The following is a 23,869-nucleotide window of genomic DNA, read 5'->3' as shown; positions in this document are numbered from 1 at the left end:
ATAGGGTATTCAATGGAAAAACATTCTAAAAATAGTAATGAGACTTTTTAAATGGGACATCCCAAAATAGAATATGGGACTTCTTAAACGAGACGGAGGGAGTACTAACTTTCATTTTTTTCCCAAATTCATACACGATGCTGATGTGACACTCATTCATTAGTGCAATTTGCTGAGGTGTAAGTCATTTTTTACCAATGAATAAGTGACACGTCAACATCTATGAATTTGAAAAAAAATGAAAGTTGATATATTTTTATGAGAATTTTTTAAAAAACATGATTAAATCGAAAAAACGTGTAAAGTTTGTGAATTTTTATGACATTAACCCTACAATTAAAGATAACATCAACACCATTCATAGTATAATTAAAAAGGAAGTGCTTAATCAATTTATACCCACAAGATTAATTGTTCGTTAGGAAATATACAAGAAAATAAACAAAAAGATAAGGTTACACATTACGTGCAAATTTAGGGGTCGGTGGTTCAAATTGTATGAATAATTAAAGTTGAACTAGATTGGCTACCGAAAGTCGTCTAATACCACTCCACTAAATTATATACATGTATGTATATACGTATACATATATATATATATATGTATGTATCCATATATGTATGTATGTATCTATATACACGTACATATATATGTATGTATATATATATATATGTATGCATGTATATATATACATATATATGTATGTATGTATGTATACATATACATGTATATATACATGTATATATATGTATATTCGGAAACGTTTCGCCTATCTGATTCAAAAAGCTTTTAGACTATTGTAGTACAAGTAGTGTTTATTAGTAGTACAACAGAATCATTTATATGCAAGCTCTGCTGAAGTGAAGTATCAAAGGCACGCTCAGTGACTTTCGTAATCCAAGAGTAGTGAGTTTGAGAGTGGCAGGGTGACCTTCAATATTTTAATAGTATTAAAATATGGAACAAAATAGGTGTTTCCACGGCTCTACCACCTAATTAATGTTGTTCCACTTAATCCCTATTTCATTGTTTCGGCTGTGCTGCCGAAAGTTTTGAAAAAGTCGGAATAAAAAAGCATTCATCTTGGGTTGGGCTTACTACTTAGATGCTTTCAGCAGATTCGCTTGGATTGTACTACCGAAAGTTTTCAACCCTATGATTCTCGGTCCTATTGAGGCAAATTCTAGAAGATTCGCTTCAATAGGCGGATCTCTATGAGTTCTGCTATCTGATCATTAAGTTGATTTTCCGCTCCTTATACGATCATATGTATAAATTCGATATTAGACTGCTGGATTAGTTTCCATCAATTATTTTTAAATATTATTTTAAAAGAATTACGTTCTCTCCTAATATAATAATGGTAATGTTTCTTACTCATAATATAATGCGTGTAGTTGTCCAGAATTTTCTTCTACTCGATTATGTTAATTATTGCATGTATTTGCATAACATTTTGTGTGCAAAAACATTCCGAGTGGTATAAATTTTTGACTTTTACACTTTTATAGATTAGCCTCTAATAAATTTTTTTTTTATCAAAGGCTAAAACTTTCATTGATTAGAATGAAAATTACATAGATAAATGGTTCTTCAACAAATTGAAAGAACTATTCTAAAATAATGATGAGAACTGTTAATGCAGTCATCAATTAGGGTTTTTTCAACCATTAAAAGGTTACCCAAAACATAAATGGTTCAAATTGAAAATACAATTCTTGAAGCCGCTTGATTCTTGAAGTTTCAAACTTTTCAAGTCTTCATCTTCAATAGATCCATAAATTATCTCCTAAGTTTTAGATCTGCAACAACATTTAAAAATTTATTCAATTAAAATAAAATTCATACAAACACCTTAAAAGAGACTTATTGAAACAAAAAAAATAGATCTGCGATTAATAGTACTATGGGCGTAGAGAAGATAATTTTCCGGTTAATCGGAAAAATCATCTTCTCCCACCCTTATGAAGATGAAAAAGAAAAAAAAAATTTGGTTTTAGAGAGAAGAGAGAGCACTAGTTTTTAGAGAGAAGCATTTCATTTTTCTCTAATAAAATTTTAAATACCAAAAAAAGGCAAGTCTAATGCTACTATAACATAAATAAAAAAGTATGAGATAAATTATTTTGTTGAAATTTAAAATTATTTATTCTTTCTATTCTTGAGTGGCAATATTATAATTTAAAAAGAAAAGTAGTATATTAAAAAATAGTAAAATAATTTGCCAATTTTGAGAAAGGAGTGGGTGAATTTGAAGAAGTCAAAAAGAGGTGGCAAAAGAAAAAAGAAATCATTGATAGGCAGTAATAATGGATAATTATAAAATAGGTGGTCCATTTTACTATCTGATCCATTCTTGAACCAATAAGAAAAGAGAGGTGAATTATTAGTATAATTAATCAATTTTTTTAAATTAATCATTGTAATTAAAAATGACCACTCAGACCAAATATACTCATTAAAAGTGGTGCATGTGCCACTCATTATGCCATTCCATTGTCTTTCCTGTGGTTAAGTGTGCATTATGCATTTGAATTCTTAATTAAAAATCTTAATTTTGAATTAATAGGATTAGTTGGTCTTAATTTATACGCTATATGATTATTCATGGGCTAGCTGTAAGTCGTAAGTGCACCCACATGATTGTTATGTGTGGCATTCTAGCAATTTAACAAGTAAAATAATTCCATTATTTTTAATTACTTGTATAAATCCAAAAATTCCCAACCTGTTTCCCTTTATTGATAGTGTCAAAATGATCAATTAGCTCAAAAATTTAAGCTCTTATGCATAATTTTAGTAATAATTTTACTGGATATTTTTAATATTTCTGCACATGAGTATCTATTAGGCTTAAAATATAAACACATATTATCTTGTATATATTTAAGAGCAAATTACTTTAAAGTACCTCATATTTGTCGTAATTCACAGTTTGATACTCCTTGTTTGAAAATCAAACGATTTGGTACCTCAGTTTTGATTTTGTAAACTATAAGGCCCTTATATTAAATATAGGTACTCAATTGTTAACGGAATGAAATGTGAGGTACCAAATAGTTTACAAATGAGGTACCTAATTGTTTACATAATTGAAACTGAGGTACCAAATCGTTTATATAATCAAAACTGAGGTATCAAATCGTTTGAAAATAAATTTTAAATTATTAACGGAACTAACAGAAGGGCCTTATAGTTTACAAAATCAAAACTGAGGTACCAAATCGTTTGATTTTCAAACAAGAGGTACCAAACTATAAATTATGACAAATGTGAGGTACTTTAGAGTAATTTGCTCTATATTTAACTAATCAAATGAGTTGTCAATAATTAATTTTAATTTTTTTAATCATATAAACTTTGTATTAAATAATTAACATATTTAAAAATTTAAATAGTTAGATGAGATTCGAATAATAGTTTTATTATGATTATTTCTAGTAGATATTTTTAATTTGAACATTATATTGCTTCAAATGAGTTTTGAGAAATGTTATTTAATTATTATAATATTTTTGAAGACATATAGTTGACATAGTTGTTATAGAGATTCTTTATCGGATAATTACTTTTGAAAGTATTCAAACTATCGCTCTATTATATTTCGGTGACCAAAATTTGATTCGTTTTATTTTAGTTATTAAACTTCAATTTTATTTAACGTAGTTTTTTTAGCCAAAAATATATATATGGCAACCGGATTTCACCACGTGATAATTATTTTTGGCAAAAACTATTATGAGGTCCCTACATTTTATCATCTTTGCTTTTTTTAGGAAGCCTCTATGTCGATAAAGTTACACTTTTTTAACTTATCAAATTTTGATTTTCATGTTTTTTCTATGGCAGGAAGAAAATAAGTTTGTGATATAGTGACACACAAAACACAATAAAGGACATGAAAATTAAAATGTAACAAATATAAAAACTAAAAAGATAATTTTTTTGGGGTAATTTTTTTCAACAAAAATAGTAAAGTACATGAAATTCTGGATGGGTTTGGCCATATATTGCTTATATCTTATGAAAAATTATAAATTATTCACAATTTCATTTCAGCATAGTGTTCTTAGGCTAAATAATGCATGATTTTTAAATAAAAAGGTAAAATTTAATTAGCTGTCAAATTTGTACTTTTTTCAAAATCTTTTATTTAAATAAAATTAAAATTTAATAATCAAACTGAAAAAATATTAAATTTTAATAATTAAATTAAAATAAATCCAAAAATTTATAAATAAATATGTATACTAAAAAGACACAAAAAAGTATATTTTTCAATATTCAAAGAGGTTATGCACACTTAAAACTATAATTTTGAACCTCAAAGCACATGTGAGTTGCTAAGGCATTCTCTTGACTTGAGTGAGATCGCGTGTTTTAACCACACTCATGTATGCAGCCGTTTAAAACTTTGAGCCAGAGTCTACTAGAGATTACACTACTCGAGTGAAGTTAATCTTAATATATGGAAGGTTTAAAGGTGTCGTCTCATAGTTGAGATCCGTCCAAAAAATCTCATACACTATACAAAAAAAAAGGTTAATCTCAATAAAATACCAAACATTTGCGAGTTTTGTCAGTTATAGCCAAACCTTTCAAAATTATCCAGTTTAGCCATTTTTGGGATATTTATAACCTTTTTTAGCCATTAGCGAAAAAAGTCAAAAAAATATCATTCGTTAATAGGCTAAACTAGCTGATTTTGATTGATTATGCTAAAAAATGTATCAAATATACCATATCAATCAAAAGCGGCTAGTTTAGCCCATTTACGAATGATTAAAATTTCGATTTTTTTCGCAAATCTATACTATATATAAAAGCACGGATGGGGGGGGGGGGGGGGGGAGAGACAGGCACTTTTACGGTAATACCCTTAATAATGATTCAATATATTTTTTAATCCAACCAAAACTCTAACTTTTCTATATTGTAGATTTCCTTAATAATAGCTCCCTTTAAAAATATTGCAAAGTTGATTTACGGCATTACAAAAAGAAGCCTAATATGAATTATTCACATAAATTAGATAGTAGCAAAATCAAAAGAAGACTCCTAACATAATAACAACAGTAGGAAACTTAAACTATACTTTCTGTTGAGGAAGGCCATCATGTCCTCTAATTCCGATGAATAGGAATGTTTACTTTTAAAAATTAGATAACTGATTAAGAATAAAATAGATAATTTATATATAATATAATATAATTTCAGTTAGTACTCTAATTATAAGATATCTAATTATGACTCTCATCATAGTATATATTTAAAATAAATAAATAATTAATGAATGACCATATAACTTTTATATAAAATGTTTAATATAAACAAATAATATTGGTATTTTCTCGCACTGTTGACAAAAAGCGTACATGATTATTTTAAATATAGTAATCAAATTTTATCTGTTTTTTGTCCTACGCAATAATTGTTTTTATATAATTAGAATGTGGGGAAACGTTTGTGGGAGAAATCAATCCCACGATCTAGCAAATTTCTACCTAACAGTTATATCCACGTAAAAAGAGTATAGCCATATAAATTATTAATATAATCATGGCCCTCATGATATATAAAATTTTGGATGAGATAAGTAAATTAATAAACTTTACGGGACATAAGTTTGATGTTTATTTGATTTGTTAATTTTATCAAACCCTTTTAGATTTTTTATCTTAAAATCCCAAGTCTAATTAATATCTAAACTCTTAATTAATTTATATAATATCTATTTTTAATTAAATTAAATATTTTAGTTTTTAATTAGGATCTATAATTTCCTTATTTCAATAGAATTCTATTTTTAAAATATAAATTATAAATAATATAAAAAAATATAATTATAATAAATTAATTTAATTCAACTCATAAGATATTTTTTAATCCAACATAAAGTATATTAATATTGATTATAAATAAAATACAATAATATAATTATTATGAATTCAATTAATGTAATAAATTTAGTCCAACGGATAAGATATTTCCTAATTCAATAAAACTCTAACTTATTTAACATTAATTATAATTTTAAATTGTATTAGTATAATTATAACAAATTGAATTAATATAATATTACACGCACTACTACTTTAATTATTTATATAATTAATAAAAACTCTAACTAATTTAATATAAAATATACATAAAATATATTCATATAATTATAATAACTTTACTTAACATAATAAATTATAAATAAATGTTATTGATGTCAATTAATTTTAAAAATTGATAAATTTAAGTATTATATTTATTTCTTACAAAAAATCTAATTAATTTAAATTGACGAGTCACATTACGAGCCACGTGCATAGCACGTAATGCGAAACTAGTGGTTAAAAAAGGTTCTAAATATCTCAAAATTGGCTAAACTAGACAATTTTGAAATGTTTGGTTATAACTGACAAAATTTGCAAATGTTTGGTATTTTATTGGAATTAACCCAAAAAAAAACTATAATTTGAGGAAAGAGAAAAAATTCAATAAAAATCAAACAAAACACAATGCATATTTTTAAAGAAATTCATTTTCAAAATAAATTAAAATTTGTTCGCCACAGTATAAAACTATAACAGTTTGAATATTCAAGATTAGTTTTAATTCTTTTTTTTTATCAATGCTTAATTCTGATAGAATTATAAGAAACAAAGATACAAAAATCATAAAAATTGCAAATAGTATCCTGAAATCAAAATCTCTTAATTTAGGACCTTTATGAACATTATTTTCATTTTTAGGCTAATAATTATATAACAAATTCCCAAATTGGGATTGCAGTCATCTACATGCTCTCAGCTTAAATTTCAAAGGAGATTTGATTGATAGCTTCTACAGAACCAAATGTCAAAAATTATAAATTGATGATCCATAATTAAAACTAAACCAAAATAAATAAAATAACACTATTATGAATAATTAATATTTCAAGTTTTCAACTTTTTGAATCTCTTGAGCAACGAGCAGATAAGCTGATTTGATATGGTAGGGCACTTGTTTGACATGTGACACAAAAGGTGAACAGTTTAAATTTATTATTAATTCACTAATACTTAATTAATTTTCTGTTAATATATAAAATCAAGATCATGAAAAATTAGGTTTTGGGTCCACCTTATTAAGACTTTCTCCAAATTTACCCAATTAATAATTAATATACAAATACCCAAATAATCAAAAAGGATAATAATGTGACCTACAAGCAGTCGCTATATGAAATTGAATCTATTTTGGGTCACAAATCACAATCTCTTAATGGACCCTATTCTATATCTATTTACACAAGCATCCCCATTAAGTTGGGATTTCGTAGTATTAGTCCTTTAATTTAATAGTTTTAATTTGCTTATTAATTATTTGTTTCAAAATCAGAGGCAATTGAGACACCTATAATGCTGACAATGAAGTACTAGTAGATACAATCTTGCATTACAAGTGATGAAATTAGGATTCCTTTAATCACAATAATTCATTCCTTAGCTTTAGTGAAGTTTTTATTAAACTCCCAATTTCTTTGAAAGTTTTGTATTTTAATTATCAGGCAAAAATAATATTTACAGAACTGGATAATACTCTTAAAAAAATCCACAAATACGTAATAAAATTGTTGAAAATTTATTAGACATGAATTATTATAAATATTAAGTTGGTAATCATATTTTTTATTTTGTTTGATGGGGTAATGTGTAATGTATGGATTCTATTTGGAAAAAAGAGTCACTCTGGTCCTTAAATCCGTGACTAAAAATTAAATAACTTATTTTCAACAATTTTATTCAATTACAGACAATAATCTCAATTGTTGGAGCAATTAACAATGATAATAGTATTTTAGAAATTTTGATCTTATTTTATTAGAAATATTGGTGGGAGTAATTAATTATAAATTAGTGAGAATGTGACAATCCATCCACATGTTTATGAGAGTGTTTAGGTTCAAACATGACCTAATAATTAGAACTAGTTGATAGGTGGTTGAACTATTACACTTATAAATTTATTTATATTTTTTTCCTAAGTAATGTGTGACTATCTTTAACATATTTATTTTCGATAGCCTTTTGATTTTGTAACCTTTTTGGCATTTTTTTTATTTGTGTTTTTACCACATCTTGTGATTTTCAATAAATGTTTGTTTTATTAAAAAAAGAATAATAATAATATTTTTTATTTTTAGATAAAGTTAGAAAAATGGGTCATTTTGATATTTAAATTTATTCATATTTTTTTAATTGATTTAAAAATAAAAAACATCATCCTTATTGATTAAAATGTCTAAAAATAAATTATTTGACCTTAAATCACATATTAAAAAATAGGATCGACTCTTTGACCGATTTTTTTCTAAAATTTAAGTATATATATTTCAAAATATAAATAAAATAAAATAAAATAATATCATACCACATCATTACTCACATTAATGAAGTGTAGTCAGTTATAGTTTCTAAATTCCTACACTAGAAATTATCTTTTAACCACATATAATTATATAAACTTTTAGCCCCAATGATACAATTTTAACTTTTGCAAGAACAAAAATTTATGTTTGACAAAAAAAGAACATTAATTTATAGGTATGAATAATGTGGAATAAGAGTGTTTATCCCATGCAACCGTTGCGCCATGTCATTTTTACATCAAGCCAATGAGCATTTGCGATATGGAATATTTTAATTATTACTTATTTTTTTTATCATTCAATTTTCCACATGTCTAACGCATAATTGGTTTGTTGCACGAATGACATGGCGTAACAGTTGTGTGCAATAATTTTTAGTGGAATAATTGTGAAAACATAACACTAGTAAGTGGAAAATCTTGGGAACAAGATTTGGATTTCTACCAAACATTATAGGCTACCTACACCACTTAAATATACCGTAGGAGTAGTAAGGAACAAGAATATATAAAATGTTACAACTAGGTCAAAAAAAATCCGAAAATCTTGATTTTATCATGTCTTAACAAATTTCATTTAATATTCGGAATATAATATAACGGGTTAATTACAAATTAATACATAAACTTTACCCTAATTTGCAATTACAACATAAATTTTAAAACTTGGCAAATTGGTACACCGATTTTCATTTTTTGGCGAATTGATACATCTGAACTGGAAAAACACTAACGTGGACATTGTCATATAAAGCCATGTGTTGTTGTATGATTGATCGGTGTACTAATTTGCCAAAGAAATGAAAGTTGGTGTATTAAATTGCCAAGTTTCAAAGTTCGTGTTGTAATTGCAAATTAGGGTAAAGTTCGTGTATTAATTTACAATTAACCCTAATATGACTCACTAAAAAGATAACATTTTTTCATAAGATTTATAAGGCTGCTCATTAAAATGAATCTAAGTTTTTGATTAAAGAAATAAGCTCTTACCAAAAAAAAACTCCATTTATTTAAACCTACCATTTTAAAGTGCTTTCTACCATTGTTTTGACTTTTACAAAATAATTATTATTTTATCCATTTATTATTATCGGTGAATAATTATTTCTGTCTAATTTATGAATAAAAGTATATTAAAAATAAATAATGGTTGAATTCCCTCCATTTTAATATTTTATCTAACCAACATTATTACTGAAACTGGAAACACCTTGCTTATTCACTCATTGCAACATAAGTTACATAACATTAATCTTCATAGTTACTAACATTTTTACATATCCGGTTATGAGAAAATAACTTTGTGTTATGAAAACATTCTCTTCTTTTTCTTGGTTTCATCCTATCTCGTGTTCTGTTCTTTTTTCCTCCCAAAAATAAAATCTATTGATGAAATTTAAATTACAAACAGAAAGTCTAATAAATTTAAAGATCATATATTATTTTCATGTTCTGTTACATGCTTTATATTAGAGAAAAAAATTTAACAAGATTCAAAAACTTCATAGTAAAATTTTGCTTGGTTTAAACTTTTGCACAACGTACATTTATATCGTGTTCCTTTTCATAGTGTGTAAAAATATAACCAAAAGAAGAGGATGAAATAAGCGCTAATCACTGGTTATCTTCAATTTTTTTATTTTTTATTTATAAAAAATATTTGTATTAGCTCAACCACAAATAGTGAAAGGCAAAGAAACTAATACAATCAAGAATGTACAAAAAACAAATCCAAACTTCTAAAAACGTCTAAGAAAGAACAAGTAAAAGTCGGATGGAATGACTTATAAAATAAAACCGCTTGAGTAACGTTAATGACAACAAGATTATCAATCTTAGACGTCTTTGTTTTTTCTTCTCATACCTTTCCTCTTTTTATCTCTGATTATACAATATTTATATATGTTTAGAATTGAGTTAAATAAACCTACAAAAAAGAAAATTCAAAATCAAAATGTCACATGACTGTAATTAAACATTTTATCATTTAAACCAACAAAAAAAAATTTAATCAAACCCGATTTAAGAATGTATAAAGAAGAAAACACCTCATATTTATCTACTATATTAAACTCTAATCATATCATATAAAGCAATAATTAATCTAAAATAATAAGCAGTTTTGGGTGTATTTATGAAAGAAAAAAAAGTTTAAAACTGCTTTTAGAAGGATCTGATTCTTTGGCATGAAAGAAAAAAAGCAGACGAAGCAAAAAGAATATTCCTAATTCCAGGTTGCATCTGATGCTTCTGCTAATTTATATATTAACAACAGCAACAAGATCTTACATTATTTAACCTAAAAGTACCCATCTTCAATAATGCTAATTTTATAAAATTGCAATCTAACCAAAAAGAAAAAGTATTTCACATTATTACCAACTCATTTCTATCAATTTGTCAGGATTTGCAAATTCTTTTAAAAAAATTAATGGTTTTCAAGCTCATCATCTAAGTGGGTACGAATGACAAAAACAAGCAAATAATGTCCAGCTGCTCAACTAATAAAAATCCAATTTGTACAAATTCTTTTTCTTTTCTTCTTAAAAGATATTGCATGCCCATTTCCTTCTAGTTAGGCTTTTTGATGTAAAAGTTGGGTAATTTTCATCTATAGTTCCTGAATTTTTGTCCCTTTTCTATTTAAGTCCCTTTATTTTATATTATAACCATAACCCTTAACTTTTAAATATATGGTAGAATGAAAAAAATCCTTACTGATTTTTCCGTCCAATTTTTTGACCTATATATAATGCTGATCCAGATAAAGAACGAGAAAATTAAAATAAATCTTTAGATACTAATAACTTGTTAATTTTTTGATATTTTCATTTTTTTTATTTAGACTTGGTTGCTTAACATGAATTTTCAATTTCGACAGTTATAATACATGAATTATTATTCTTTGCAATTCAAATACACCAATAAAATTTGTTAAAAAATGATGATGGGGACATCGGGATAAACACTGTTCCGACGTCCACTTCAACGTTTTCTAACGGACAACTAATCGGTGTTTAAAATTATAAAAATTCAAAAATTGGTGTCCAATACTGTCAAAATAAAAATTCATGTTAAAATTGAAAAAAACGTTAAAATGATGACTTCGATAGAAAAAAAGATAAAAGTTCAGGGACTATGAGTGAATAATTCCTTAAAAGTGGATGCTACAATAAATAACTTATTTTCTATTGCAAATCCTTTAGTTGGTACAGTGGAATCCTAGTGAGAAGTATCAACAAAAATATAAAATAAATGAATTAATTACAGAAGAATGGTATCCTTAACGGTAGCAAACCAACAGCAGAAACGAAATTATTTATTTAATTAGCATTATACTAAAGAAAAAGAAAAATATTTATATTAATGGAATCAATTTGATCTTTATAACTGGTTTCCACTAATATTATTATCTTATAGGAAAACATGTTATTCATTCACATGCTTTCAGCATCTCTTCTTTCTTAATCAAACACCTGTCTTTCTCGATCATAATTACTACATTATTTCAATTATTGTCTATATTGAATTTAGGCTAAATTCGTCATAAGAGTTTTATACTATTAATTTTTATTTTATTGATCTTAATAAATATTTTACATTCAAACAATCTCTTAACTTATTACTATTTTATACACTTAAAAACTTTTTGCGAATAAAATTATAAAGAACGTCATTGTTTTAGTTAGCATGAAACGACTGCATTTTGTTGTATTAAGAAAACAACATAAATACTACGTTAAATAGTTAAATCTATTTAAATATAATATATTTATTAAAGATAAAAATAAAATAAAAGTTAACAATTACAATAGACCATCCTCACATGTAGTAGAAGGTAAAAAAAACTAATTTGTCTTTTAAAAAGAGCATACGAATTATTTTAGTTATTTTTTTATCATTTGGACCTTCTCATTTTTAAACAGTGCAAATTAACATCATACTTAAAAAAATTCATAAAAATAACTAAAAACGTTTGTGGTCCTCTGCGCAAGGGGGTTGTTCTCTGTACTACTGCATATGTAGTTAGTGCAAAAGCCGTGCATACAATTAAAGGTCGTTAGACGGGTGTTTGAATCTCAAATTCAATTGAAGAGAGTGTAGAATACACTTCATCTTCCACAACAAGAACTGTAATCTGAAAATTTTGAAATTTTGCACTTTATGAATACATTGTTCAAAAATTCATAATTTTCACAAAAGTCGGATTTTCGTGATTTTTATGTCATTTTAAAGATGACATTACATAGTTTTCAGATGTATAATTTATAAAAAAAATTACCAATCATGTAAATAGTCGGAAAATTATGCCAAAGTTTCTAGAAAAAAACACAAAAACTCAAAAAATTTAGAATTGCATTTTGAACTACCCAGCTTCGCCCCCTACATCATTGACAATAATGTATACAATCTAATTTGATATAAAATACATGATATATATACGTGCTCAATCTATAATGTATACATTTTAAGAATATTTGAAACATATCTAATAATTTGATATATGTTATATATACATTTCAGATACACGTCATATATTTTAATAAATATATGCAAAAAATAGTACTTAAAATGTGTTAGAAACACCTTCCATATACATAAAAAATACTTATAATTTTTACTTACTGTTTATAATAGGTATGTTTTAAAATGTATCATAAATATATAGAATATGTATTTGAGATGTATCGCCAATGCATTTGAGACATTGACGCATTGTCGCGCTGACGCAGATGACTGACGTGGCTGACACATTGACTGACGCGCTGATGCGTTTTTTGACGCGTGTTGATATGTCGCGCTCTCATTAAACATATACAAATGTAATTTTTTAAATTTAAGTGCTCGTGTAATATATATCTCTAATTGGTATTTTTGTAAATTTCATTAATATTTTGGATATATTTTAGTTTATCTTTTTGTTGTTGGGTTTAGAAAGTGGACTAATATCTATTGGACTAAGCTTTTGAATGCACGTTCAATATGTATGCATATAAGAACCCATTCATAAACCAAAAACATCCAAAAAAGTGTTGTGATTCAAAAAAAAAATCAGACAAAGATGAGAGACAATTTTGTTACTGGCTTTATGCGATTTCTGTTAAGCTATAATTTTTGACTTTAAACATACCAATAATTTAGGTGCTAAAAAGCTATTGATTTACTCATTGTTGAACCATTTCAAATTTGGTTTAATATATAGTTTAACCTCTAAACTTGTACCATTTTACCTATCTAACCTCTAAACTTAATGTGTATCCTATCAAACTTTTAAATTTGTTAAATAATCCCATTTGACCCCTGAATTTGATAATTAAAAAACGTTTAACCCCTACTCATCCACCTGGTTTTGGCGCGTGTGTTTAAACAAAAATTGGCGCGTCATGGCAGAAAAGAAAAGTTTAGGTGGACAAAATAAAATGGTTTAATACGTCGTTTGACCCTTGAACTTATACTAAATTATCTACTTGACCCCTAAATTTTTTGTTCAACCCATCAGATCTATAAATTTGTTAAATTATCCTTCTTAACCCTTAAACTTAAATGTTTTAAATTTATTTTAATTTATATTTTATATTTGGCTTAATATATAATTTGACCCCTCAATTTGTACTCTTTTACCTATCTAACCCACAAACTTAACGTCTCACCTATCGAACCCCTGAACTTGTTAAATAACCCGATTTGACCCCCGAACTTGATAAATACATAAACATTGAACCCCTCCGTACACAATTTCTTCTAGAATGTTTCAAGTGACAGGTGGACATGAAGGGTTCAATATTTACATATTTATCAAGTTCAGGGGTCAAATCGGATTATTTAACAAGTTCAGAGGTTCGATAGGCGAGAAGTTAAGTTTAAAGGTTAGATGGGTAAAAGGGTACAAGTTTAGGGGTCAAACTATGTATTAAGCATTTTATTTTTAATATATATTTAATTTAATAATAATTATTAATAAAGTAATTATTAATAAAATAATTATTCCTTTTTCATACTTTATATAATATTTCTTTAATATATATCGTTTATTTTGCATTTATTTTGTATTCATTATCAGTTCTAATAAAAGTTTAATAAAAAGTATTTATACCTTATATAGTAATTATTTTCATTTAATTTAATATTTATTTTATTTTATTTTTTAATTATTTTTAATTATTATTTTCTTATATAATATTTATTTAACAAGTCTCACATGATCATTCAAATTTCATCTCGTCTATTGCAAAATAAATAAAAATAAATATTAAATTAAATAAAAATAAATATTTAATAAATTATAACTATTTTTTATTGGAGTTTTATTAGAATTGATAATATATTAAAATAAACGGTATCGTTTAAACAAATAGTATATAAAGTATGGAAAAACAATATTTTTTATTATTATTAATTATTAATTAAACTAAATATATATTAAAAATAAAATATAAATTAAAATAATTTTAAACTCTCAAGTTCATGGGTTAAGAATGATAATTTAATAAGTTTAGAGGTGTAATGGGTTAAACAACATATTTAGGGATAAAACACATAAATTAGTATAAATTCAGGGGTCAAACGATGTGTGAAGCGTTATGTTTTTGGTGATGTGGTAAATGAGCTGGCAGTCCGGTCAAAAGTTTTTTGCCACGTCAGCGCGTTTGAGACTCAATTTCCATTCTAGGAGTTAAAAATGATATTTAATAAGTTCAAAGGTTTGATCGGATAAACGTTAAATTTAGATGTTAGATGGGTAAAAATGTACAATGGTAAAACCATGTATTAAGCCTTTCAAATTTAGACAGTACCTCTAATTGATATGCATCATCTCATTATAGCTTCAAAAGTATATTTCATGGTGATCAAGACACAAATACCTCAATTGTTTTTTTTTTTAAAGGGTAAAACTTAATCTTTTTTTTCATAAATTAAATAAAAGAGTTAAAATTGATGGGACACCCATAATTGTAAAAAAAGGATGATAAGATTGAGTTAAATCACATAATTTTTTTCAACGGATCACTGAATAAGGAAAAAAAAGGACGGTGTGGTATTAAATTATTGAAACTTTTAGGTTTAATCACTCAAAAACTCCTCACTATTAATTTTTTTTTTCAATTGCATCCTGACGTAGGAAAATTCTTTCAGAATCCTCCCACTTTTAGATTCTTTTTCAATTGTACCCAAAATATAAATTTGATCTCTTTGCACATGAAAAAAAATTTAAAATAATCTTTTATTTTTTATCTATATTCTAATTAAACACTAATATTATTAATAATATAAAAAATCATTCTTCCTAAAATTATATCCAATAACTTTTTAAAATCAAAACTATAAAAATTTTCAATTTAGGTACAATTGAAAAAAAAAAATCTAAAAGTGGAGGGATTTTGAGATGATTTTCCTACGTCGGAGTGCAATTGGAATGGAATATAAAGATGAGAGGGTTTTGAGAGAGTTTTCCAACGTCGAGGTGCAATTGAAAAAAGTTTAAAGAAGGAGGATTTTTGAGTGATTAGGCCAAACTTTTATTTTATGGTATGTATTTATAGCATCTTATGTCAAAATCTCTGCAGGATAGGAAAAGAAAATGTCCGCTAGAAACTTGAACCTATTGGACCCATCAATTGTTTTTCTACTTTCCTTAGAATTCAACTTCATACCTAACTAATTTTGTGCATCTCATGACTTGTCAAGTTTCATTTTGGAAAAATAAATGACGGAGAAAATTATGTTTATGGTTTATAAACAATGGTAAACTAAAAAATGAACTTAGGGAGCCAAAAGTTGAAAAAAAAAACAGCGAGACGATTAAAAAATAATATAGAAAGAGATAAAAAAAATTCAATCGAAAACAACCGATACGTGATGCTGAGAGAAGATTGTCGCAAATCCTGCCCCTAAGTCCACACATGATTATAGAGTTTTAGGTAAATAATACCATCATCAATAGTTACCTTAAAGGGTGCACTACATTTGATGAAAGATTGCAGCAGAAGTGAACCAATGTAGCTAAAAGAAGAATGTTTGCTATTTTGGCTACCTATAAAAGTATGAGCATCTTTCCTAATTATTGTAAGTTTGTTCAAGTTGATATTAAAAAATTTAATTTATCTAAACGAAAAAAGTTTATTTTAAAAGAATATTACACATTTTTAATGTAGTAGTAATATTTTATATTTTATATTTCTTATTTTTTTAATTATAATTAGTAACTACGTATAATTTGGAGCAAATAAAATAAAATATTATGTATCAATTTGGGTGGAGTATATAATAGCTGAGAGCGGTCAACCTAAATTACTAGAACTGCTCGGAGCAACTTTGGAATTATAGTGATCAGGTATTATTCTGTTAAAACCGAACGAACCAAACAAAAATTTTAAGTTGGTTAGGTTTTTGGTTAATTCGGTTTGGTGGTTTTTTTTTTGGGTACTTTTGTATTCTTTAAAAAATATTAGGGTATTTTGGTAATTTTTACTATTTAGATGTTAATGCCCCTAAAATTGTATATTAATTTTTTTTTTAATTTTAAGAATTAAGTTTATGAATTTCAGTTATTTCGGTTAACAGACAGAACCAAAATTTTACTTCGGTTCAGTTTCAATTCGTTTTCAATATAATTCGGTTTCGGTTTGATTATGAAATTTTCTAATATTTCAAGTTCGGTTAATTCGGTTTCGGTTCGGTTCGGTGACGAAATTGACCAATACACAGTAATTTCAACAATTTGCTTTATTAATGATTAGCAAAATGTAAAATAAGCTAGTGGGATATGTAATTCAGTTAAGCATAATCTTTGAAAACAGATAATGTAATGGGTATTTGTTTTCTGTGTTCTTCCACAAATATTTTTGTATTGAAAGTGAAGTTTAACCAATTACCTATGAAAATGGGTACTGCATCCATCCATCTGTTCGAACTTTCTGCTATGGATTGGGATTCCCTGCCAATTGTTGTATGGGTAAAAAAAAAAAGTTCATTTCACCGCTCCAATTCAACGCAAAATGTTAGAAATGTCATACACTTACATATTTTTGATAAAAATAACTCGCAAGTGTTTAATTTTGGGTTAGTTTACACCTTTAACCGTCAAGATTGACATCAAATTCTAACCCAAAATGAACAAACTCAAAACAAGATGGAGGGGTGAAATGATTCTTAATTTGGTCAAAAAGCTTGAATAAAAAGGTTTAATCATCCAAAAAAATTCCTAACTCAACTTTTTTTTCTTCCAAAAATTAGAATGTATTAAAACAAGATTAAAATACACTTCAGTCACAATTCTATCTATTTTTTCAAATTGGAATTTTTGCACTTAAAAAGGGTTTAAATACATTCCTCAAATATATTTGACACGGTCTTAATTTTTAATATTTCATAAAATGTCAAAGATCTATTTAAATTACGTCAAACCTACGTAATTTTAGAATTATATAAGATACTCTGATAAATTAATTTAAATATGAGCGAGTTTGTAAACACCTAATCGAGTTTCTAAACGAAGTTATTTACGAATTTTTATTCGAGCTCGTTCACTAACCACTAATTGAGCTGTTTGTGAACTTAAACGAGCCGAACACCACTATGATCATATTTGACTCGTTTAAATCCACGAACTTAAAATCAAATTTGAGCTTGTTTTGTTTATAATATAAACAAATATAAACCGAACTCTTCTCCAGCCGAACACCGAGCTACTCGTGATCAGCTCGGTTCGTTTACACCCCTAATCGCAGGGGCAGTTTTATAAATTTAAGATTTTTTTTTGGAAATAAGACCTAACTTTAATAATCAAAATTTTCTTTTTTCCCCACTTCTTCTCGCTTCTCAGCTTGTACCTAATTTTTTTTTGGAATAACCCAGGTCTTTAAACTATACTTGTTTTGTTCATCGGTTCTTAAACTATTTTTTTATCTTCATCTGGTCCTTCAACTTAGCGAAAAACCATTTTCAAGTCCTTAAACAATAAAAACGACGTACGGCGTCATTTTTGGCAATCAAGGACTCAAAATGATTTTTTTGCTAAGTTGAAGGATCGGATAAGGATAAAAAATAGTTTAAGGACCGGATGAATAAAACAGGTATAGTCTAAGGACCTGAAAATGAGTTATTCCGTTTTTTTCAAAAAAAAAAACTTCATCCTCTCAGCACTCTCAATGGTGGCGATCATCTTCTTCTGTTCATCCTCTCCGCTGGTGACCTAATTCTGTAAGGATCTGGTCTTGACCTAATTTTGTAGTGTTATTTCAAATTGGCAATTCTGAAACTTGTAATTTGTCCCACAACAAAATCAGGTCTGAATGACACACACAATTTATTGATTATTCATTCTCGACTGTTCATCAATTCATTTCAGATATATGCATTGTTTGTTTAATCAGCACTTATCACAACCAATGTTCATGTTGATATATCTGTGCTTTTCTTTTTTATTACACTGTTTTAAGTTGCTTAGTTTTTATATGCTGAATTAAACACTGCCATCGAACTTCAATAATACTAAATCTACTCTGCTCTATAAAAATGATCAGCTTTAATGATATGTCAACTTATATTATAGATATGGCTTGATTTTTAAAGGAGATTATAGATTAATTTATGTTAACATGATCATCTGTTTGGACTGAAATAATAGATTCATTTACGTAATTTGAAGCTACTGCTGTTTTTTAATTCTCTTATTCATAACTTTTATGAGTATTGGTTACTGATTTTTGTTATAGTCCTGGCTGAAGCCTACCCTAGCCTAAGTGTAGATCCGCCACTGATGGGAACCATCTTCAACAGCAACAAAGGTCGAATCTTTACATCACACAATCAACCCCCACCGTCATGCACTCGCACACACCAGGTCGGCGCTCTTCTTTTAATCACTGCCACCTTCTTCCTCACGCGCCTCTTCGACCAATCACAGTCAATATCAGAAACCCTAATAAATGGTGATGGCAGTGGATCTTTCACCTGGCCACAAAGAGGTTACGGGACTCACCTCTCGCTTAAGATCTATATCTATGAAGAGACCGAGATTGATGGATTAACAGAGTTACTTCACGGTCGAGACGGAAAGATAACCGCCGATGCTTGCGTTAAAGGCCAGTGGGGCACTCAGGTAAGTTTTTTTACTCATTTTTGTCGTATTAGTAATGATTGTGTACTTAATTGTATCAATTGAGTCTATATGTAATGCATTGATGAATATTGCGGCTATTTAAGTGCTGTTATGTATATATTGCGTTTTTAGGTTAAAATACACAGGCTGCTGTCGAATTCGAGGTTTAGAACGAGAAAGAAAGAAGAAGCTGATTTATTCTTTGTTCCATCTTATGTCAAATGTGTTCGAATGTTTGGTGGTCTTAATGATAAAGAAATTAATCAAACTTATGTCAAGGTACTTTTTTGTTACTGATGTATAGGTTATTTTTTTTCCAAATGAACTTTGTTTTGATTTCCTTGTTATTTTCAGGTGTTAAGTCAGATGCCGTATTTTAGACGTTCTGGAGGGCGTGATCATGTATTTATCTTTCCTAGGTATGCAAATTTTATCAGTTTATTGGTGTTCTATTTGAGGAAAAGTTATGATTTTTCAATGGTATATATTTAATTGGTAGATTCTTGACTAGTCTAAGATAGATTAGTCATTAGAGACATTGGTCATAAGACAACGGAGGTGTATGGTTTCACTGCGGTTTCTATTAGCATGGTCTCATTTCTATTTAATATTAGCTTGCATTTTTACAAGTTTCTATCATTTGGCATTTGAATGATGCTTACAACACGTAATTTTGCTTGTGTGCAGCGGGGCAGGAGCACACTTATTTAGATCTTGGTCAACTTACATAAATCGATCTATTATTCTCACTCCTGAGGTAGAATTCATGCTTCTGAACATGCTTAGTTTATAGTAAGTTATTTATCGCCTTTTAGTTATACAATTATTGCTTGGTGTGTTGGAGAGAGAGAAGTGGAAATTTTGTGAATTCTTTTAACCTTTTCAGTTTGACAAAACACTTGCATAATTGATTGCACTCATACTCCGTTTCCAAGCTAATTGTTTGATTTAAATAATTTTGTCGTTCTGTGTGTTAGTGTAGGGCTATCGGACTGATAAAAAAGACACAAGTGCTTTTAATACATGGAAGGATATCATCATTCCTGGCAATGTTGACGATGGGATGACTAAAAGTGGAATCCGCATGGTTCAACCTTTGCCATTATCAAAGAGGAAGTATTTGGCAAATTATTTAGGCCGTGCACAAGGAAAAGTCGGTCGTCTTAAGTTAATAGACCTTGCAAACCAATATTCAAATAAGGTATGTAATTTTCTTTGAGTTCCAACTTCTTGATATTTAATTAGACTACGACATGCTGAAACCTGAGTTCTCATTCTTCTATATATATATGTATATATATATATATATAGATATTTTCTGTTATGATTGTGAATAAGCTTCTGTTTTTATTCTTTTTTTTGCTTCATGTATTGCTACATATGAAAAATATGTAAATTTTTGTCATTAATATGGCGTAATTCACATAGCTAATCTTATGCTCGAGTGATGATTGGTGATTTGGTGGTGCTTCTTTGTGTTTGAATCATATGTAGTGGCTATCTGTTATCTACCCTTGAAACTTAGGCGACATCTCTTTGAAACTATATTTCTTTTTCTTGGGCTGGGTGCAATTGCTTTTAGATATGCACAATGTAATTTTTAAATGCAGATTATTATAAATACTCATGCTTTTTTCGCATAGTGTTATTAATTCTGATGCTTGTTCAACAAACGACTAAGCATTTTCACCCTGAATTATGAACAGTTGGAATGTCCGGCGTTGAAGTTTAGCGGCCCTGACAAACTTGGAAAAGTAGACTATTTTCAACACCTTAGGAATGCAAAATTCTGTCTTGCTCCACGTGGGGAATCTTCCTGGACACTTCGCTTTTATGAGTCATTTTTTGTGGTAGGTCTACCTCTCTCTTTTGCTCATAGACACATGCATATGCAAGAGATGCAAGCTGAGTTGGTATCTGTTCTTCTGTTAAATAGGAGTGTGTCCCAGTTATATTATCGGATGAAGCAGAGCTGCCTTTCCAGAATGTGATCGACTACACCCGTGTTTCAATCAAATGGCCATCTACTAGAATTGGTCCTGAGCTTCTGGAGTACTTAGAATCCATACCAGGTCAAATTCACTAAACTTGTATTTCTTGCATAATGCACTGGATTATGCGATTGAACTTTGGTGTTGTGTTTCAGACGAAGATATAGAAAGGATGATACTCAATGGTAGACAGGTAAGGTGTTTATGGGTATATGCCGCCGAATCTGAGCAGTGTTCTGCAATGCAAGGGATAATGTGGGAACTTCAGAGAAAAGTAAGGGAATTCCACCAATCAACTGAGACATTCTGGCTACACAATCAAACCATTGTGAACCGAAATTTGGCTGAATTCTCTAGCTGGAAGGCTCCCATGCCCCTGCCATGATTGTTATTGAACTTGCTTATCTTAGACTGTGACATCACAATATTTCATTTTTTTACACCAGATGAATGTCAAGTGTCATTAAAATCAATAGGTATAGAAAATTATATCTTTGTAGTTTTATGGAATCAAATTGACGAAATGTAAAGGCGTCCGGCACTGTGTATACTACGAGAGTTTGATAATGATCGATGCATATTCTTCTCTATGCTCTGGATGAATGTTTTTGCTGTTGATTGGAATTGAATTCTATAGGCCAACCATGGTGAACTGTTGTGATGACTAAACACTAATATTTGGAAATTATTTAATCAAGTTCAATTCGCCCTCTGCACGAAAGATCGATTAAGGTCAAGTATATGGCTTTTGGAAAAAAAAATTTCCCAAACTAGACATTTTTGCTCATTTTGCTTCTTAGATGAGTTGTTAAAAAATAATTGATGTATTATATACAAATTGGAGTTCAACAGAAACCCATTCATAATCCAAAAACGTTTAAAAGAGTATTGAGCTTAAAAAAAATCAGACAGATGATAAGACAATTTTGTACTGGCTTTATGCGATTTCTGTCAAGCTACAAATGTTTGACTCTAAACATAATAATTAGATGCTAAAAAGCTATTAGCAATATGTTTGGTTTACTCATTCTTGAACCATTTCAAATTAGATCTTACCTCTAATTAATATGCATTACTGCATTATTGCTTCAAAAGTATATTTCACGGTGATCAAGACACATATCCCTCATTTAAAAAAACGGTAAAAACTTATCCTTTTTTTTTCCGTAAGTTAAATAAGAGAGTTAAAATGTCTTAATTTACAATAGATGGGACGACCATAATTGTAAAAGAAAATAAAAGGATGATAAGATTGAGTTGAGTTTATAGTTTTTTCAACGGATCGATGAATAAGGGGAAAAAAAGGACGGTACATGTGGTATTAAATTATTGAAACTTTTATTGTATGGTATGTATGTATTTATAGCATCTTATGTCAAAATGTCTGCAGGATAGGGAAACAAAATGTCCGCTAGAAACTTGAACCTATTGGACCCATTAATTGTTTTCTACCTTTCTCAGAAATCAACTTTATAACTAACTAATTTTGTGTTACAATCTTGTATGACTTTTCAAGTTTCACTTTGAAAAAAATAAATGAAAGAAAAATTTTAGAGTCAAAAGACTAAAAAACAGCGATACAATTAAAAAAATATATATAAAAAGAGATAGAAAAGCAATCGAAAACAATTGATAAGTGATGTTCAGAGAAAAACGTCGTCCATCGTGCCCCCTTGTCCACGCCCGAACCCGATTATAGAGTTTTATTTTATGTAAATATTGCTATCATCAATAGTTACTTGGCTTAAAGGGGGTTACTTCATTTGATGAAAGATTACAGAAGAAGTGAAAAAATGTGGCTGTAAGAAGAATGTCTGCTATTTTGGCTACCTATAAAAATAAATATGATCATGTTTCCTGATTATTGTAAGTGGCCAAAGGCAGAAAAAGTTAATTATCCCATTGTTCAAGTAATCAAGTTGATATTGAAAATTTAGTTTATTTAAACAAAATGAGTTTATTTTATAAGAATATTACATGTTTTTAATATAGTAGTAACATTTTATCTTTTCATATTTTTTATTTTGTTTTTAATCAGTAATAAATAACTATGTATACTTTGGAGTAAAATAAAATAAAATTTTATGTATCAATTTGGGACGGAGGAGTATATAATAACAGAAGAGCGGTCAATCTAAATTACTAGAACCGCTCGCGGCAATTTGGGAATTATAGTGATTAGTAATTTCAACAAGGTGCTTTATTGATTATTGGAATTTTTGCACTTGAAAAAGGTTCAAATATTTCTCTCATATTTGACACATAATCTTAATTTTAATATTTCTTAAAATGTTAAAGGCCTAATTAGACTATGTGTCAAATATGGACACATTTGAACATTTTCAAGTGCAAAAACTCCAATTTGTAGTAAAT

The 23,869-nt window shown here is 28.0% G+C and overlaps 1 protein-coding gene across 2 annotated transcripts; it reads left to right on the top strand.

Moving 5' to 3' along the window:
* Window positions 1–18,497: 18,497 nt before the first annotated feature.
* LOC126679381 (probable beta-1,4-xylosyltransferase IRX10) lies at window positions 18,498–22,086 on the top strand. 2 transcript variants are annotated; one of them, XM_050374399.2, is made up of 9 exons: window positions 18,498–18,604; window positions 19,120–19,505; window positions 19,638–19,784; window positions 19,860–19,924; window positions 20,193–20,262; window positions 20,488–20,706; window positions 21,212–21,355; window positions 21,442–21,577; window positions 21,652–22,086. In XM_050374399.2, exons 2-9 carry the CDS (start codon window positions 19,164–19,166, stop codon window positions 21,879–21,881), a joined length of 1,353 nt encoding a protein of 450 aa, XP_050230356.1. In that variant the 5' UTR covers window positions 18,498–18,604; window positions 19,120–19,163; the 3' UTR covers window positions 21,882–22,086. The 2 variants fall into 2 exon arrangements, with proteins under 2 accessions (XP_050230356.1, XP_050230357.1); XM_050374400.2 differs by having other exon boundaries at window positions 18,598–18,690.
* The last annotated feature ends 1,783 nt before the right edge of the window (window positions 22,087–23,869 follow it).

This window comes from Mercurialis annua, linkage group LG4, assembly GCF_937616625.2.
Source record: "Mercurialis annua linkage group LG4, ddMerAnnu1.2, whole genome shotgun sequence".
Classification (NCBI taxonomy): domain Eukaryota; kingdom Viridiplantae; phylum Streptophyta; class Magnoliopsida; order Malpighiales; family Euphorbiaceae; genus Mercurialis; species Mercurialis annua.
Note: the sequence above shows the minus strand (reverse complement) of the source record. Positions and strands in the feature narration are given on the sequence as shown.

Coding starts and splice junctions, on each gene's coding strand:
- LOC126679381 (XM_050374399.2), top strand. CDS start 19,164: ATGGGAACCATCTTCAACAGCAACAAAGGTCGAATCTTTACATCACAC. Junction 19,785..19,859: donor TTAATCAAACTTATGTCAAG/GTACTTTTTTGT, acceptor TGTTATTTTCAG/GTGTTAAGTCAGATGCCGTA. Junction 21,356..21,441: donor TTTATGAGTCATTTTTTGTG/GTAGGTCTACCT, acceptor TCTGTTAAATAG/GAGTGTGTCCCAGTTATATT.